This window comes from Silurus meridionalis, chromosome 13 (assembly GCF_014805685.1).
Source record: "Silurus meridionalis isolate SWU-2019-XX chromosome 13, ASM1480568v1, whole genome shotgun sequence".
NCBI classification, from domain to species: Eukaryota; Metazoa; Chordata; class Actinopteri; order Siluriformes; family Siluridae; genus Silurus; species Silurus meridionalis.
Genome location: NC_060896.1, coordinates 25999386 through 26019814, shown reverse-complemented (window position 1 = coordinate 26019814; position 20429 = coordinate 25999386). Strand labels below are relative to the sequence as shown.

The window sequence follows — 20429 nt, the reverse complement described above, 5'->3', positions numbered from 1 at the left end:
GCCAAAGATACGATGCATTACAGATTCATATGAAGCCGCAACTGATGCAATGCGATCCGATTCCCCTATGACGATGCAGTGCAATCCAATTTCCATGATGCTATGCAATTCAATGTATTACAGATAGCTGCTTTTATTTCTTTAGTTTAAACAGACAGCAAATCATCAATTTACTGCTTTTAACTGCTTTTTTCATGGTCCTATCACAAACAGGCCTTTGTAGTGCAAAAAAAAGAAATGTAAAAAAAAACAAAGGTTTTCTTTCCTATCTCCAAAAGGATACAGCTCTACCTCTGCCATGTTAATCTGCATTCTATGTGACTCTCAAGACACGCCTCCATCTCCGTTGTGTTGTGATACGTCATATTCACGTAGCAACGGTGGGGCTGAGAGAACGTGCTCGAGTTTCACGAGGAGAAATCAGTCTACATATAAAATATTGGTTGGAAATTATTGGTTACTTTCTAAATAATAAAAGTACAGCGCATTTACTAATAATTATATATAAACGATCAGTTATTACCGATGCAAATATGTTAAAAACTATGCATCATGATACAAACGGCAACTTATATCCGACTTTTTTAAATCAATACATCACATTGTTAACAATGCGAATTAATCTTACCATCCTTATTATATATCTAACGATTCATAGCCGTTTGAATAGAAACACCGATTAAAGAGAGATTTGTCAATCAGCCAATCACGTGGCAGCAGCAAAATGAACACAGTTGTACATTTTAACTATAAAAAATAATCAACGGCATTAGTGATGATCAGCTTTTTGCTTAATACTTTTTCTTGCGTTCCTGGTAACAATCAGTTACAATGAAATGGGTGTTTTATTAATTCCCCTTCAATAACGAATCTTTCCTTCTCAGGGTCACTGTGGGGGGAAAAAAAAGGGTCTCTTGCTATATAACAATGGCAGATGAAACCTTTTGTCAATTAGCAGCGTCCCTCTTCATTACCGAGTCTCTTTGAGTGGAATCATGATGAAATCTATTGCCAGAGGAACACACTCTCCAGAAAGCACATTCCCTGAGATTTCTGAAGCTTTTCATCAGCTTCATTTCCTCCTTTGACCTTCAGTGAGGTCTGGTGAATGTTTTGGAGAGTGGATCCACATGTACGCATTGCTTCAGGGTGTCAAACATGTCAGCAGGTGAAAAAGAGCATTCAGATCTTCAAAGCCGAGAACGTTTATTTCTCTAACCTTGTGCAGAGTCGATTTTTTGACACGTGCATTAATTAAACATGGGCAGTTCCTGAAGCGAGGGAATGCTTCCTTTCAAAAAAGTGTCATGATGATTGATACGCATGGTGACAACCCTGATTATTTTTAGTTTCATGAACATCTCTCAAAGGGGCGTCAAGTTCCTCATCGTATCAACACTCACTGTACAGTTAATGCCATTTCGAAAGTAATTTATGTCTATTTTAATGATTTGGTTTTAATAATAATATCAATAGGACATCATTTTCCTTTACACCTTTGTCTGTGACTCTTTCTGAATTTCCGTGAAGACGCTTCGTGCCATTTTTCACACACATTTTAATACACTTTACAGAGGAAACAACCATCCTTCACTTCACATCTCATATGTGTATACATTATGTACGAGACACCAGACATTTCCATCCATACGTGATTCTTCCCTGAACTATTTCCACAATTTTGGAAGTACACAATTGAATATGATGTCTGAGGATGCAGTAGCATGACATTTTCTTTTTACTTGAAATACAAGACCCAAACTTGTATCAACTTAAAAATGCTCCTGTGCACAAAGCCAGCTCCATGAAGAGGTGCTTTACATGGGTTGGAGTGGAAGATCTCAACCCTATTGATCTCCTGTGGGATGAATTGGAACACACCCCAGGACACCTCACCTCACTTACATCAGTACCTGATTTTACTAACACCCTTGTGGCTGTCTGCTTAAAATCTCTTCAAAATCTAGTGGAACATCTTCCTAGAAGAGTGGAGGTTATTATAACAGCAAATGGGCACTAAATATAAGAATGCACTTGAACCCAACATCACTTCGCATCCACAGTTCACATTTTTACAGTTTACCAGAAATACACATTTTAAAGAGACTAACGAATTAAAGTTTATCTTGTGCTTCTATATGAAATAGACGGTAAACATCAGTTGCATCGCCAATATATTTAACAACATAGTTGCATTAGTCGGGTTGAATAAAAAAGTAAAGAAGTACTTTTAATAAAGAACAATGATTCACAGAGAGGTTTTTGCAGTCTATGCTGAAGTAGATTTCTCTTTTCACATAGAGGTGAATATGTAAAAGCACACAGACCACGTGAGTCTTAAAAATGCCTGGTGTGCTTTTATTAATTACGTTAAAAATTTTTTTTGCAATAACCTATTTGTTGCATTATTTGCTACAATTAACATATTCAAATGACACTAATATGTTATTGATTCATTTGAATATATATTAGAAATGGTGGGTCTGTCAAGGTTAGGAATATGGCCCACATTTTCTCACACACACTTACATACTGCTGTACCTGTCCTAGATTTGGTATAATGGTCACATCGGGTGAGAGTTTTTGTGCCTACTGATGTACGGTTGCACTATTGAGATGTGCTTATTGATGCATTTATTTTTATATTATTTATTTATTTTAATCTCAAATACAAATTCTCTCTCTCTCTCTCTCTCTCTCTCTCTCTCTCTCTCTCTCTCTCTCTATATATATATATATATATATATATATATATATATATATATATATATATATATATATATATAAAACAACATTACAACTAGTTTGTTTTCTAATAGAGATGTTAGTGTTTTTTTTCTCTCCCCCCAGACGCGTGTACTAAAGTCTAATTTGTTTTGCTTTGAACGAGTGTTGTAAAACAGCGCCCTCTCTTGGTGACGATTTACACTATGTGATAAGCAGATTTGACTCAGTTGTTGCATAGAAGTGCTAGCTCATTGGTTAAGTCTCTGGGTTACTGATTAGAAAGTTTGGGATTCAAGCCCCAGAATAGCCGAGTTTGGGCCCTTAAGTAAGGCCCCTAACTCTCTGAGCTCCAGGGGTGCGGTAATGTACATGTGGCAAATAAAAAAAAGTTCCAGAACAAATTTGATATCACAAGCTTTGAATATATATCAGTCACTAAGATCCTCAATAATTTATCTAAGCAATAACATTACCAAGTGTCTCTGAAACACTCAAGTTTAATGATGACTAGCATTCATTACATTTCACAGGCTTATTCATTTCTCATATCTAAATGAATATTAGTCAGAATGTAATTTTCCAAAATTGTGATTGTCGCAAAACCGAATTTCAGATATAATGAACGGACATCCGGTGCCACCCAGATGAGGATGTGCTCCCTTTTGAGTCTGGTTAATATTGCGGTTTCTTCCATTGTTAAAGGTGCTGTACAAATAAAAAATATATAGAATTTATTTTAATGTATTACAGCAGTGTGCTATTTTTTTGATTAAAGAATAAAGAAATTAGATATAATTTTTTTTTCTGTAAAAGCACTAACAAAGAAATATTACCAATTTAACAATTTACTCTCAAGATTCAAGTGGTTAAGATCTTCTTCTGTTTGGAAGGTCATAAGTTTAAATCCAAGCACCACCAAACCACAGTTGGGCCATCAAGCAAAATGTTTAACCCTTAATTGCTCAGGTGTGTAAATGAGATAATTGTATTTTGCCCTGCATTTTTGTAAATGTATATTTGACCCCTTAGTTTTATTTTTTCACTTGGCTATTAAGTCCCCTGTAAATCCTCTTAGTCATTACATGGCAGATTTCTCTGTTCACTCTAAGCAGCATGCCAGAAATACGTCAACAATCTGTCTAAGTGAAACAGCATAATCTATAGCTTTTAATCCAGGCATGGTGTTCTATCAGAAATGGTTTGCACGAATCTAACTTTACATAAATGCTGCAATCTATGTAAGACTATTAAAACTCTCATGCACACAGTGTAGAGTAAATCTCATTCGATTTTCAAGAAATTTCAACAGGTTCTTTTGGCCAAAGAATTATGTGTGCAGTTCTGTTTTATTTATTTAGAACTAAAAGCTGAACCTTTTTTAAGACGTACCTTGAATGTTTTACAGCTCGATGTTACGTAATTCTTAAAAAAATAGAGAGAGAGGCTTATAAAGGTGTTTTATATTTGACACGTGTACCTTATAGCATAGTAAAATTCTTTCTTCGTGTATTCCAACAATGTAAGGAAGCTAGGGTCAGAGCACAGTGATACAGCGCCCCTAGAGGACAAAGGATTAAAAGCATTGCTCAAGGGCTTCAAAAGTGGTAGCTTGACGATGCAGTGGCCAAGATTTCCCAATGTCTCAAATGCTTCACACAATTAAATCTTATAAAGAGAGGATTCAATTGAATTGTGGTTTAACAAAGACAAATATATAATAGCTGATGTATTTTCTGTAAGGAATTGTTTATTTTATATTTATGGAAAAAAGATTTCAAATCTTCACAACTGTGGACTTTGCATAATAGAGCTAAGCAAAGGTTTGGTGAAGGATTTGACTCGTTTTTATGATTCACTCACTTCTATAAAGAGTGGTACAGTAATCCTTGGTAACTCCTCATTGTATAAGGAGAAAAATAGTAAAGTATTTCAGCTTCAGGCATCCTTACACTATGCTGTTGTTGATTATTTTCCTGTAACAGTACACACCTAAAGTGTTTTACAGTATGTTTTAAATGAGTTGTGCAGGTGAACCAAGTTTGGAGAACTTTCTTTTAATTTTAAACATAAAACAAAAAGACTAAAAACATGCAGAAAGCAATAGAGAAATGCTGAACACTGCTGTCCATGCTGTGTGGTTTTCACTTCCACAGACCACCTCCAGTGGGTCTCCTCCTCTCCTCTCAGTCTCACCGTCTCAGAGCTAATCTTCATTTCATTTTCTAAGTGATCGGCGTGAGCAGGTTTTTAGGATGGGATTTAACAGCTGCACACTGTAAAGAGTCAACATGGGACAAACTCACCACAATGAGAAATCCGAGCAAGTAGAGATCGACGTCATTACACTTCAGAACATGTACAAAAAGTTTGTGATTGAGTGCCCGAGCGGCCTTTTGTTTTTGCATGAATTTAAGAAGTTTTTTGGAGTCGGACCCTCGGGGGAAGCGTCGGATTACGCCGAGAGCATGTTTCGAGCCTTTGACAAAAACGGGGTGAGAAGCAGCACTTTTTGATCTTCTTAAAGACATTCATATGTTTAGTGCATCATAAACTAGGGTGCTTTTCTGACCCAGTATTCCTACTCAATAACACAGACGAGGGAAACTAAAATATGATGTGTAATATATGAAATGTAAATATATTACGTATAAAATAAAAGTTAGGTTTATAAAATGAATCGATATTATAAAACTAGGATGTGCTTTTAGAAATGCTTTGCTAAGATGTTTTACATGCCTACAAGCTTTCTATTGTGGCAGTGGTTTCAAAACTATTAAAACTCCTGTTGTTAAGTTCATTATACTATTTTACTATAGTACATTAAAAGTTTATAAAATTTTTGGTACATTTTTTTTCTGTTTCTTCCTTTTCCTAAAGAAAAACATGCACAATTAGTGGTTTTAACATACTCTATTATCCAGGAAGGCGAATGTGTTGTGCATTTATCTAACTTTTAATAGTGCTTAAGGTTCTATTTTCTGAGCTTATAGAACTTCTGTAGAAGTTTTTAGAGGTTCTTCTACTTCTTCTGAAGATACATGTCAAAATTGTAAACCATCCACCTTTGATAGCATCATGACAGTATGAAGGAGAAGTAGAGTTGGGGATCATTAATTCTGTAAGTATCAGGGACAAATCATACCTACAAGCTGAAGAATGAACTTGCATTCATTTACGGCGGAATGGATCATAGTGCATCTGTGGAACATCTGCTAAAATTGTGAAAATCCATGTATAAAAACCAGCAAATGCTTTGGCTTTAATTGCATTATTTAGTTATCAAGTGATGAGTTGAAGCAGATTTTTTAGATTTTTGAATAGTAACAAACTCATAAAGTTTGAATGAATGAATTTGATGTACTGATTGAGAATAAAGTGATTTTTACAGAGATGTATATGATGAATATAATATAATATAATATAATATAATATAATATAATATAATATAATATAATATAATATCTAAATTAATTGATTTAATTGATTTAATTTAATTTATTATATTTAAAATACAAATATTATTATTATTTATAATCATTATTTAAATGATAATAATTAAAATATAATGGAAAGCATGAAGGTCATGTTTGCTCTCTATGTTTCAGGACAACACAATAGATTTCTTGGAGTTCGTAGCTGCTCTGAACTTGGTGTTCAGAGGGGATTTAGAACACAAGCTGAGATGGTCATTCAAAGTGTATGACAAGGATGGCAATGGCTTTATAGACAAAGCTGAACTCAAAGCCATTGTTGAAGTAAGTCATTTCTATTTTCTTCCACTTATTTCTATTCATAGAGAAAATCACATTATAGTATTTATAATTGAATAAATTAATGAAAATATTACCCATAGGTTGGAAAGATATAAGATTTAAGCTAATAGTTATTCATGTTTTATTATGTAAACATTGCAGACTTTTTGCAGATACAAACTAATAACTGTCTCACTACAGATTATATTTCACATCAGGAAAGTAGGAAGGAAAGATCCAGATGTGTCCCCTGAGGAAATCTGTGAAAGAATCTTTAAAGTGATAGATGTAGATGGAGATGGTGAGTAAATCTACGTTGACTTGTATGACAATTATTGAGATCTTGCTGCATTAAAATAATAGGAAAATGGATGATTTAAAGGTATGTCATAATTAGCATGATTGTCTCAAATCCCAAGATATTATTTCTATACTTTGAAGAGACACCTGACAGACACAGACTTTTTTCAGCCATATGGTTCTTCCCGAAACAGTTACCACGAATTTAGAGTCCAAACTTTTGTCCATATAGCGCAGCTCGCAATAATAAGTCAAAATAAGAATACACACACCAGGGTTCAGGACGTCTGTACAGGACAATTCACCACTAACTTTACTCTTTGACTTGTCTTTTTTAATTTATTGAGTGTTTCAAACAATCTATCTCTCTCTCTGTCTCTCTCTCTCTCTCTCTCTCTCTGTCTCTCTCTCTCTCTCTCTCTCTCTCTCTCAGGTCAGATAACACTGGAGGAGTTCTTAGCAGGAGCTCAGAAAGATCCATGGATTCTTAACCTGTTGCGTTTAGACATGAATCCCTATAGCTGGGTGGTGGAACAGAGAAGGAAAAGTGCTCATTTCTGAGATAAAACTCTCAACAGGAAATCCTGAATATTCCAGATGTATTGTGCTAGAATAAATTTTCTCCTATATTAATATGTATAATACATTATTTTTATATATTGCCTTAATGAAGCACTTACTATATATTCAGTATGTGTTAAGTATAGCTTTAATGTATAAATAAAAAAAATAATTAAAAAAACAGAGTTAATCTGATCATCTTACTTGTCACATGGACATTACAGCACAGTGATATTGTTTATTTGCATATACCAGCGATGGGAAGCTGGAGTCAGACAAAGCACCACTGGAGCACAGAGGGTTAAGGGCCTTACTCAAGGGCCAAACAGCCCATTGCCTATAGAACTGTCTAGTAAAAAACGTGTTAAATTTGTCACAAATTCTCACTACATTTCCGTGAAGTGTTTCCAATGATCTAGCACCACCGACAAGTTCAGCGATCTCAAGCTCTATCTCCTGCCATCTTGGATTTTGTTGAAAACTGTTTTTTTGCTACTCCTCCAACAGATTTTGTTTATCACCAAATGTTGAATCCACACAATAGCCTTTAAAAGTTATGAGATAAATTTTGATACTTCTAACAGTTCATGCATAATGGGAGCAATAAGTCTTTGCCAAAGTAGGAGCAATCACAACCACAGGTCATTTATGAGATTTATGTGTCTGAGTGGTTGTCAAAATTCTCAAAAGGATGTCACTGTAACACCAACCACCAAAACAGCTTTTTAGTACTAGTTTGGTAAAGAAAATATGTAGAAAATAAAGACATGACTGTGCCAAATGATAGCAAAGGAGAAGACGTTTTTTTAATGCATAATTACCCAAGTACCTGAACCAGTGAATTTGTGTCCTGAAGTCAGTGTTGCTTCCCTGAATGCACTGAATGTACCACTTTGACCTCTAATACCCGTAGGACCCATTTAAAACTATGAATTCTACACTCTTAAGGCAATAAAGTCGTTAATGCAATGATAGCACTAAGAGTGAGTAAACCATGACCTCATTCTGAACTCTATGAATATATTTGGTTAATATTATTATTATTAGTAGTAGTATTTTATCTCAGCATACACATGTATGTGCTGCTCAATTATATTCAAATTATACACCATAAAGCTATCATCATCATCATCATCATCATCATCATCATCATCAACATCATACTACCAGCCAGCAGATCTGACCCTGTGTGTAAAGCACTTTGCAGGATTTGTCATAAATATGAGAGCCACAGATAATCCTCTCTTAGACCAGGAGCTAAGGGTGATGGGTCTCCAGGAGTGATGACAATTCTAGCTCATATGAACCGAATCACCCAAAAGAGTCGACTCTTAGAGCTTCCTCCTATTTTAATTCGTAAATTACAGTAGTACAGATTACCAGGGTTATTTTTATTAAAGTATGGTCATGAGATGTTAAGATGTAATTTCTCTATTTCATGGTGCAAACAGTGCAAAGGAGAAGTACACCATAAAAAGATGAGCTCAAGATACAATTCAGTAAAGAGCCTGTACTACAATCAACTAAAAAGCTTGATTATTGATATGACAAAATAAAATTTTACTTCAATATCAGAATAAAAAAAAACATCCTGAAGCTCCAGGCATGAAGACGGGGATGCATCATGTAATATCTGTACACATTAGCATGTGTCACATGACCTCTCCTTTTCTATATACATGCTATAAACATGGAATGGTGTGAAAAGCAGCAAACTCAAAAGATTGACTCTGATTATTCCTCGGTATTAAACATGTAACGTGATTTTAAGGAATAAATTTCATCTTGGAAGGAAGCAAAAGCCATCGTTGGTGCCAACGCATTCCATATGGGTGGATATTAAACAATATGAAAATGATTTCAGTGCCTGTATCCTGTTGTTTAGCTCCATGATTCACGCCAATATATTATCAAAATCACCACAGGCTTTATTATCACCAAATCACCACAGGCTCGTTTTGACTCTTTGAACGAATCAGCTCATAGAATCGACTCACTCACAACCGACACGTCACTACTCAGCAAGCTGAAATGGCAAGTTGGCAAAAGTGTTTGCAGGAGCAGGATTACAAGACCCCTGGTGGAGTGGGATTCAGGGTAAGATGAGCCGGTTATGTAACAGATTTGTGTGACTAATAATGTCATTTTGAATAAGGGATAACGAAAAGGCTGTTGTTTTCAACCTGATTGCCCCTGGACAGTGAGTGTTAGAAGCTGGTGTCTGATCTCTCTTAATAAACTCGGCAAGGTTTTAAACTCTAGACAAATCATTTCAACAGATGGAAGTCGAAAATGTTGGTTATGACCTTTGCACACTTCAAAGCTTTTGAATGAGAGTTTACTTCTGTGTTACATTCATTGAAAAGTACAGGAAAAAAACAATATGTGTGTGTGTAATAGAATAAGACAAGAATATGTTTTATGTCTGAATGATTTTCCTCCAATTGCCTGGTTTCCTCCTACTTCCCTTACGCAAACTGATAGATATATTGTCTCTGCTAAACTGCAGTTTAGGAGTGAATACGTGTGTGAATGTGTGTGTATAAATCAGGAAAAGTAGAATAATTGTTATTAGTTTGATTTCTGATCTAGCAACAAGAAGTCTCATCCCACTCGTTTTTTTCCCCAGTCTTTTTAATGCAGATCCAGAAATATTTCATTTACATTTACAGCAATCAGCAGAAGCCCTTATCCAGAGCTACTTACATTTATTTCATTTATACTGAGCTTTATTGACAGATATAATGCACATATAGACCTCTGTGATGTGTATGAGACCATTGACTTACATATCAGAAGTTTATGAATGAACACACTGGTGAAGGCCTTACTTCTTGTTGAGCATCTATTATAAAGATATAACAATCGCAGCTTGACAGTATGCAAGGAAAGATAAAAAATAAGAAATCACATAATGTGGTTAAATTGATTTGGAAAATTACTTAAAAATAATAATAATTATTATTATTATGAGAGAATATCAACATATGCATTGCGTTCATATTTCACATCATGCGAAATAAATTGCAGAAGATGGCAGCACATGCAGAAGTACAAATATAGAAAAACATTTTCGAAACATCCACTTCGCATAATGTTCTTGATTAGAAAACAGATAACAATGTAGACGATCCGAGGCCTAAATAACACACACAATACCAAGTTTGAAGTTCAAGGTAAACTTTTCCGTCTAAAAGAAGTGATTTTAACAATAATAGCGCTAATAGCACCAATGTCTGATACAAAAAGAATTGATGTACAGGAAATGTGTGAGGACCCAAGTGGAGACCTACACGTTCATGAATTCAGTTTGAAGTTCAGGATTATGAGGTTATGAAGTTCAGGACTCATCTCATGGAGAATCTGCCTACATCGCGGTTTTGCTTGATCGCTTGATATTAATATTGTAAATATCATGACAGCACAGGTAAATACGATCTGATTCACAGAGTAAGACATTTAATCTGAGTCATGTGAGGTCATGCTTGTCAGACATGATTAGTTATGGATTATTATGTCACAGCACCATTAAATTCTTCTTCCTGATTAGTCCAAAAATTAGAGCGCCCATTTAAAATAAGAAGCAGTAGAAAATGTGAGATAAAACAAAAAGTGAACTTAAATTAAAAATGTGTTGGAAAAAAAAAAGCAGGAAAGAGAAAATAAATGCTGGTCCCAAAAAATTTAATAATTTCCATTGTTAGACTTTGCTATACCATGTGCTCACCCTGTGCTTAGACCATAACTTCCTGACAAGCTGGAATATGTGAATCCATCATCTAGCACTGCTTGACTGGTCACACACTCTCTGTTCTGGCACCAAGGTTCTGATTATCTTCAAATGATGGGTGAAAACCTCGTACTGAAACACTTAAACTAGTACTTATTTTTCTCTGTGTGCTTTATAAATGTATGTGTTATAAAATATATAAATGAAATAAAAATATTGTGCTACAACATACAATTCCACTTAACAGAGTAACTGACGGTATCCTAAGTCTGTAATCTAGTGACCCAGTGTTAATGTATTCGTTGATGCAGACTTTTGTAGGTTGCTCTGGATGAGGGGGTCTGCTAAATACAATAATCCTGAATCCGTTGTGGTTGAGAAATCTTTGGGTTCTGCTCCTTTTAGCTAAAACCAAGAATCTGAGGTTATCATGTGCACACCCAACCTGGGCAATGACCAGGTGATTTTCTTTTCGACAGTGTTGATTGGCAGGTGGCAGCCATATTGCTAACAGGCTACCTGAACTTTCCAATGACTGTATATGAAAGTAAATTAAAAAGAAATGCCCCTGTGGCTCCCAATAGGCCTAATGCCTGTCCGTGTCTGTATACTACTCCTGAAATTATTTCTAATACTTGAGCCACTCACATTAATGGGATTTTGGGCAAAGGAGCTTAAAGGCTAAGAGAATTAACACTGTGAGTTAGTAGTCGAAAGCGATTAATCTTCTCATATACAACAGAAACTAGTGTTAAAACATGTTATAGCACCATGTCGATGTGTGTTTCGGCCCAAAGATAAAAAATGTAAATCTTACAGTAGTGTGGATTGTCCAATATTTTATATTTAGCTGTATGCAATAAAAGGTATTTTCATTGATAAATCAATCCCAGAAAATAATAATAAAAAAAGTGACAAAACCAAAGCATGATCATTTCATGGATTTCATTAAAAATGTCATATATAATTCTTTACATTCAAACTCTAATGACGTTATACTGTAATAACAATCAAAATGTTTATGTATAACTGACTATCGGATTCATATGTGCTTTCTGAACATCCTATTTCTAATTTAGTCTCTATTCTCTGTTATAGAATAACCTCCACTCTTCAGGGAGGATGCTCCACGAGATTCTGAAGTGTGTTTGTGGAGATTTGTGTGAGATCAACCCCCAAATGCTAGTAAAGCATAGTAAAGTCAGGTACTGATGAAGGTGAGCTGAGGGTGCAGTCAACATTCCAAATGAATACCAAAGTTGTTTAAAAGGGTTTTTGAGCTCAATAGCAGGAGATCTTTCACTCGAACTCATATAAAGCATATCTTCATATGGGCTTTATGCACAGGGGCATTGTCATGCTGGAACAGTTTTCTAGTTGAAGTGAAGGGAAAGTTTTATTCTACCGCATTCAAAGTCATTTAATTTGAATTAAACTGAAATTTAATGCGGAGGCTTCCAAGTTTCATTAGAAGTCACATACGTGATATAAACTGCCTCTTCGACTCATTATCATTCAAAGGGGGTGAATTCGGATGAAAGCCTCTCTATTTAGAGCAGTTTATTTCATCCTGACAACTGACATTTCTATCCAGCAGAGGGCAGTCTTGTGTTCTGCAAACTATATATTCTGGCAGATTTGTGTGAACGTTATAACACCTGACATGCTGTCGATAACAGGAAGTGTAACTGTTATGTAGCCTTATAATCAGTATGCTGAATTTAGTTATTAACCAATTTCACATGTCCAGAGCTCTGAAATTTTCATATGCACGTTGGACAGTTATTTTCAATCAGCATTAAATTCTAAACCCGATTTGACATTTTTAAGTGGCTGAACTACTGACAGCTCTTTTTGCTCATTAAGTGTAAATTACTGATTATCACAAAACATTAGAAAGAGTGGCATTTATTTGGTAAAATAATTTGGATTCACTTATATAAATATTCCTATACTGATGGGCAACAGGACAGTGAAGGACATGAACATTTTTTAAAAGATCTGATAAGATCAGTCAGTGCAAAGTAGATTTAAGAGATTGGTCCCAAATAAGGATACAAATGTAATTTGCCATTGTTACATATTTATATGAAGCATTTTTCTCTTTTTAAATAATAAAAAAGATGCAAAATGTCAAAATGTTGGGTCCAGTCAGGATTTTGATGGTTGTGTTGTCTATTGTCCACCAGATGTCGCCATTGTTCACTAATTTTGTTCTTCTCTGGCTTGTTAACTATCATCTCCTGTATTCAGTTCCCCTGTGTATATTTACGTATTCGTATTCGTTTCTTTGCTTGGTTTTGATGTTGATTAAAAGCCCATTGTGTGTTGTTTTTCTGTGTCTTCAGCCAATCCAACTTTTGAGCCAGAGCCAACTTTCGACCATCTTTGTCATTCTCTGTCTTTGGTTCCTCTTTTCTCTGTGGTTTAACATGAGAAGGTCTGATTCTCCTGTCAGCCTTTGATTTAAATCCCTGCCCAGACACCCATATTTTTTTATACATTTGTGTATAACAAATGATTGTATGAATCATTAAATCAGTCTTAGAGCTATGTGCTTCTCAAAGGCATTTTTCCTCCCTCTTCTCTACTTTATAAAAGATTGTCAAACAAAACCAATGACAAGCATCTAACAGCCGAGCTGTCTTAATAAATACTCAAATAAAAGTATACATGTGCTGTATTTACATCATTGCACATTCAAGGTTCTGGCATTGAGGAGTTGGTGTTTAATTTCTAATGAACTCAGATGTTGAGTTAATTTATGAGTTGCTCAGAAGCTCCTCGTATCACAACTCCAACTGACTGTATAAGACTAGAAAGGACATTAGGATGGGTGGATGGGTTTCCCTTAATTATGGATTCTTTCTTATACAATCTAAGATTTTTTTCTGTCACAGTCACCCCAGGCTACACATATTTTAAATATAGGTAAACTTTGTTCTATAATTCTTGCATTCTGTAAAGCTGCAATGTCCATTGTGAAAAGCACTATAGAAATAAACTTGACTTGAATTGAGCTGAATCGAGTTCTGGTGGCTCGTGCTGGAGCAACACTTTACTAAAATACCTTCCATTGTTTTTTCCACTTTGATCATCCATTTATTTGTTTATCTAAATATATTTGAATCCAAAACACTGCCCTCTTGTGACCATTCCTAGTCTTTACTCATGTAGAAAATGTCTGAAACTCAGAGTGTAAGAAATTCATTTCCCAGAATTCCTTTGAGTCTATCAGAGGGCTGATGTCATTATGGAGCATGCTCTCTTAAGCCAGTGTCTGAGCTGCCAAAAGAAGCTTTTGACAAGACCATAGGTGTTGTTTCAGCTGCTCTTCAACCAGAACGAGTGATGGCTATGAGAGAGGATACGTAGATGGGGATTGTCCAGGTGGGCTGCATACAGATACTATTGTCTCTCTGTGTGTGTGTGTGTGTGTGTGTGTGTATGTATGTGTGTGTGTGTGTGTGTGTGTGTGTGTGTGTGTGTGTGTGTCTGTGTGCATGTTTTACTTACAGTGTGCATTTCTGTATACGTATTATTTGTATGGAATGATACGCACAATTGGATGTATTGCTGAAATATGTTCATGGTCTCTCTTGCACACACACACACACACACACACACACACACACACACACACACACACACACACACACACACATGATTTCATTTTCCAGATCAAGCCCTTGTTTGTCATAGTTTTTGCACAAATCCTCCTACACATTCTTTCAAACATGTGAATTGAGCACTTGGCCTAACGCCCAGCTGTTTTCTTCTCAGATTTCTGTGACGATCTTCTGATCTATTATTCCAAAAATAGTAAAGAGGGCACTGTAACACTCCGTTTGCAAAATGAGTAAGACACAACCAATGGACGGTCACTAAAAGAAGCCTGATTGGATATTTTGATCATCGTTCGTGTTATTTTAAATCACTGGAATTCAGGATAGACTAAAAATAAGACTTGAAAAATAAGAACAAAAACTGGTGCTGATAAAAAATACCGCTTTAATCAGGTTAACTTGAGTTCTGCAAACAATCAAAATGAACATTGTGCTCTATGTGGTGTTAATTCATGGTACATAATCTTGATGAAGACTTGATTTTGCTTTATCTAATGAGTTATGCACTAGAATATTTCCAATTATGTACAATTAGGTATTTGTTAAATAAAATTTACAAATGAATTTATAACAAATAATAAAGAAATTAGTTTCGTGAGTCCCCTTTCAACAGCGAAATAATGTAAATATAATTATTATTATATTATTATAATTTTTTTTATTTTGTCATATGCCAGTATTTGAAATTTTTCTAAATCATCTTTACAGGTCATAGCAACAGTGCAGGTTAAAAAAAAAAAAATGGCCGATTGTATCTTTAATATCCTAAATATTCATTTCCTCTTCCTGAATTTGAGTTTTCTGATTGGTCGGAATAGTTTCTTCTGTTTTAATGTTATCATTGCTATAAGTAACTTTGGGAGGTGGTAGCTCAGTGGTTAAGAAATTGGACTAGCACTATCAAGCGTTCACTGTTGGGCCCTTGAGCAAGGCCCCTTACCCTCAACTGCTCACTTATAAGTCGCTCTGGATAAGGGCATCTTTCAAATACGTAAATGTAATTATCTATAGTAACATGTCATTCACTGGGACTTTCTGCACATGTTGCACATAATCTTAATAAAACCCATTAAAATAAATCTAAAAATGCTTTTCAGTGAGCAAAATTGTTGAATAAAATTCAACATTATTAGAATATTATAGAAGGAGTCTTCAGTGTCAGAGCTTTGTCACAGTCAGTGTGTTTTCCACCAGTGGAAAGTCTTCAGGACAGGCAAGTTTGGACTTCCTGTCTAATGGACAGAGGATTGAATATTCGAAAAAAGAGATCATAAAACATCCTGTCAGTCAGATGTAAGTGCAAAAGTCATTCAGCGCAAGAATTGAGGGACATCCTGATAAAACCAGAATCTTCTCCTCTCTCCTACTCCACTGTAAGCACGGTTTGGGCCATAAGTCTATTATTTAATTTATGGCTCTTCTGATTATTAAAAAGAAATTTTACACACACACACACACACACACACACACACACACACACACACACACACACACACACGTGCCTTTTATAGGCCACTAGTTCCTGAGGGAGGACCAGGTTTAGAGAAGGGGGTGGCTCACTTGTGCAAATATGGACAGGCTTCGAGCGAGAAAGAGAGCGAGCCTGAGAGAGACTGGAGGAGTTCACAAATCGACTGTCACTCTCTCCCACGCCACCGTGAGAGCCACAGGACACATGGTGTCCGCCAACACACCTCCACACAGTGCTGAGAGAGAGTGTGTGTGAGAGAGCTTGGAGAGAAAGGTAGACAACGAGATTCTGTAAAGAGAGAGAGAAAGAGAGAACGAGGAAGAGAGAAATAGAAATATATCCAAAACCACAACGGAAGGATTTTGTGATTTCTCTTGAGGAGCTGCTTCTAACGCTGGGAGTAGGATGGCCGAAGGAGAGGGAGGGGATGAGGAGATCCAGTTCCTACGAACGGTAAGTGTGCTTTACATCTTCTGTCTGATGTGTGTGTGTGTGTGTGTGTGTGTGTGTGTGTGTGTGTGTGTGTGTGTGTGCATAAGTAAATGCTGGCTTCTTCCTTTAATAGTATTTGCATTTCAGCTATTTGTTAGTATTCTCTTTTCTATACTATTTCACACAGGGTCATCTGAGAAGATATGTGTGTGTGTGTATGTCCTTAATTGTGAAAGTTTGTGCTCCTCTAGTTGTGTTCCTTGAGCTTGTGCTGGATTTGACACCTTGCTCTTGTCTGATATTTATAAGTGGCAGCCTCCCCATGCCCCAGTTTAGCCTGAAACCCAACTTTTCCATTTTCAAGACATCACTTTATAATGTATTTATTGTTTTGATTTGGGCATTTTTATGGAATCGTGTCTTCACTGTGCCTCGTCGAATCAGACTCGTTCTCTAGCAGCATCTTAAAAATGGTTTCCAGCCTCATGCCACACTTCGGCCATTCGTTCCAGAATCGTCTGTTCCATTTCAGTGCTTGTGAGGAAAGGCTGGTACATCTGTTAGCATCATTATCTATTTTTACCCGAGGAGAGGAAAGAGGAGACTTTCGGAGTGAGGGTAGAAGATGGAGCAAGCAATGTGAAAGTGGGTGGAGAGGGGAGGGGGATGTGGAGGTAGAAGGGGGTTAGCTGGTCTATACCGCCTCATCTGTCAGCACTTGGAATACACTTGAGGAGGTCAACAATAACAAGACACTCAAAGACCTACACTATTTAAATCAGCTTAAATATGGATACTGAGACGCATCTGAGGACCTGGTAGTAAGTTTCAAAAGAAGCTCATGAGATTAAAGGCTTGAAGCTGTCATTATTTAGACTTATACGAGACCTTGGAAAACTTTGAGTTTTGTGGTTCGTATGTGATTTTATAAAATCTTATGCACACACTGAGCATGCACTTTATTGCATTTCATAACCTTGAACAAAATGTGGATAAGACAAAAAAAAGCATTTTGAATAGAACATCAAGGAAGCAAGAGCTAGCTTTAGAAAATTTAAAGAAATTTTTATTAATCAAGAATAAATATAGAAAGTGAACAAGCAGTATGTTTTTCCAAAAATAAAAAAATGTTCATATTAAATATTTATATTTAACATTTTATTTTATAATATATTAAAGGGAGAAGTCAAACCAAAGTACCAAAAAGTGTTTTCAATATTAAAATACATATTAATACATACATTTCAATCCAATGTAACATTTTTATATATAGTACAGACCAAAGGTTTGGAGACACCTGCTCATTCAAAGAGTTTTCTTTATTTTCATGACTATAAAAATTGTAGAGTCACACTCAAGGCATCAAAACTATGAATTAACACATGTGGAATTATATACATAATAAAAAAGTGAACTGAAAATATGTCATGTAGGTCCTTCAAAGTAGGCATCAAGAGAATGCCAAGAGTGTGCAAAGCAGTAATCAAAGCAAAAGGTGGCTACTTTGAAGAACCTAGAATATGACACATTTTCAGTTGTTTCACACTTTTTTGTTATGTATATAATTCCATATATAATTCCACATGTGTTAATTCATAGTTTTGATGCCTTCAGTGTGAATCTACAATTTTCATAGTCATGAAAATAAAGAAAACTCTTTGAATGAGAAGGTGTGTCCAAACTTTTGGTCTCTACTGTATATACACCTGTTACTATTAAAAATAAATGAATAAATAAATAAAGACGAGGCAGTAAGAAATATTTTATTCTAATTTGATGTTATTAAATTTTTTATTCTAACATTTTTTATTTGTTATACTTTTTATAACAGGTCTACCCACAGAATGAGATGTGTGTGTGTGTGTGTGTGTGTGTGTGTGTGTGTGTGTGTGTGTGTGTGTGTGTGAGAGAGAGAGAGTGTGTTTTATAACCTAACTGCAGCAAAATCTTCATAATATCAGACTGAATGTTGTGGGTTAGTCTGCTCTGTGAAAGATGGCATTTGGATTTTGTAAGGCATCTGTTAGAATAACGATTTACACAAATGTGTAAATTGTGATGATTTGTTGAGACAAACATCAACCCCAACAATAATTAAAGCCGATTTTATAAATGCCAGTTTTAGATGAAAAAGCCACTCCGAATTCGAAACAAAGCCATTTTTCTGATGAACCGGTGAACAGTAAGGTGGCGCTAATAATAGCTGAAGTGTCTTTTGTTTGAGTAGTTCACTGTAGACCTGAACACCAGCAACACCTCTTAGATGCACCTTAGTGTGTCCATGCTATAAGAGATATTACATTATATAGACAAAAGTATTTGGACACTCAACTGACACCCAAACTTTTACCAAAGATTTTGGAGGCACACAAATGTATTTGATGTCTTTACCATTAAATTTACCCTCCACTTGATCTAGAAGACCCAAACCTGTTCCAGCATGACACAAAGCCAGTTCCAGGAAGATATGCTTCACTGGGGATTGAGTTGGAGCTCTTGAGTGGTCTGCTTAAGATCTGACCCCAACGCTGTCGAACAAATTTGGAAAGAATGTAAATGCTTGCTGCACCCCAGGTCTCCTCACCTCACCTTCATCAGTAAATCTCCAAAGTACACTCCAACATCTGGCAGAACACCTTCTCAGAAGATTATAAGAGCAAATTGGAACTAAATGTGGATGTCCAGAAAGCACACGCGAATCTTATGTTTAAGTGTCCACAAACTTTTATACATATACTGTAGTATCGGATTCTTCTGGAATTTTTTAGGCCACTTTTGAATAGTTAGTGTAATGAATTGGGAAGATCGTATTACATTTTGGAAAGCTGTATGAATTAATTAGAGCTGTGATTGACATCATACATGCCTGGATTTGTGATTTATAACAAGCAGATGTGTGTGAGTGAAAAGTGTTCGCTTTATGGTGGGAATTTGGGTGAAGTGAAAAATGTAAACAAGAGGTGCCAATAAGGAGCCAGAAATGAAGCCTGATTGAGGGCCGTGAGCTGAAAGTAAATGATACCAAACTGTATAATGTTATTCTTCTCTTTATGTATGATATGGTACAGCTTAAGATTGTTCAGAAATAAAGCCATTTTTTTCAAATTTCCTGCAGAACAAAGACAGCATTATGCCATTGATAAATATTGTTGTATTGGAACTCTACAGAGGATCTCAATCATCTCCTATGTTTGTTCCTTGTAAAATTGACTACCCTGTTTTAAAGATACTAGTTCAATTTCTTACGGTTTTCACAATTATCATTGATTCTGTAAGTGGTGAACTGTTCCTGATTTCCATGTCATGATGCTGTGATTTTCACCCCAATATAAATGTTGGAGAGCATTCAGGGGGTGTCCGGGCTCCGGGTTATAACCGACACTTCTTTTTATAGTTTTGCCACTATAAGCGCCTGACTCTTAGGGGGAGGAGGGTAAGAAAGTGCGTGTCCTACTTCTTCATTGCTTGAATCTTTCGGGAGGATTCTCTGTCCGTGTGTGTGTGTGGGTGTGTGTGATTTATGAAAGTTTGCCTATGTTTCTAAGCTACTGAATTACACTATATGGACAAAAACTATTGGGGCACCTGATTTTCCAGCCATATTTGATTCTTCTGCAAAGTGTTACAACAAAGGCACACAATTTTATAGGACATCTTTGGATGTGGCATAATTTTTTCCTTCTTATTAGGAGACCCAAAATTCCTAGAAAGGCAATGCCCCTGTGTACACAGCTAGAGTGAAAGGTCTTGAGTGGGATAAATTGAAACATCGAATACATCCCAGGACTCTTTACTCTACATCTGATTTTACTATTGTAGCTGATTGAGCA

The 20429-nt window shown here is 35.8% G+C and overlaps 2 protein-coding genes across 5 annotated transcripts in view; both read left to right on the top strand.

Moving 5' to 3' along the window:
• The first annotated feature begins 4972 nt into the window (after window positions 1-4972).
• LOC124395832 (guanylyl cyclase-activating protein 2-like) lies at window positions 4973-7379 on the top strand. Its single transcript, XM_046864702.1, has 4 exons — window positions 4973-5219; window positions 6333-6482; window positions 6681-6780; window positions 7213-7379. The coding sequence occupies exons 1-4, from the start codon at window positions 5016-5018 to the stop codon at window positions 7338-7340; spliced, it is 582 nt and encodes a 193-aa protein (XP_046720658.1). The 5' UTR covers window positions 4973-5015; the 3' UTR covers window positions 7341-7379.
• Window positions 7380-15559: 8180 nt separating this feature from the next.
• Window positions 15560-20429, top strand: part of LOC124395450 (ryanodine receptor 1-like) — an 87486-nt gene continuing 82616 nt past the window's right edge. For all 4 annotated transcript variants that reach the window (XM_046863939.1, XM_046863938.1, XM_046863937.1 and 1 more), the window contains exon 1: window positions 15560-16620. In XM_046863939.1, the coding sequence (XP_046719895.1) occupies window positions 16573-16620 (48 nt within the window). In that variant the 5' untranslated portion in view covers window positions 15560-16572. The remainder of the gene's footprint in view (window positions 16621-20429) is intronic.

Bases quoted from the DNA above. Each gene is read 5' to 3' on its own strand.
- LOC124395832 (XM_046864702.1), top strand. From the start codon at position 5,016: ATGGGACAAACTCACCACAATGAGAAATCCGAGCAAGTAGAGATCGAC. The intron at 6,483-6,680 runs GTAAGTCATTTC...GTCTCACTACAG, and splicing joins AACTCAAAGCCATTGTTGAA to ATTATATTTCACATCAGGAA. The intron at 6,781-7,212 runs GTGAGTAAATCT...TCTCTCTCTCAG, and splicing joins GATAGATGTAGATGGAGATG to GTCAGATAACACTGGAGGAG.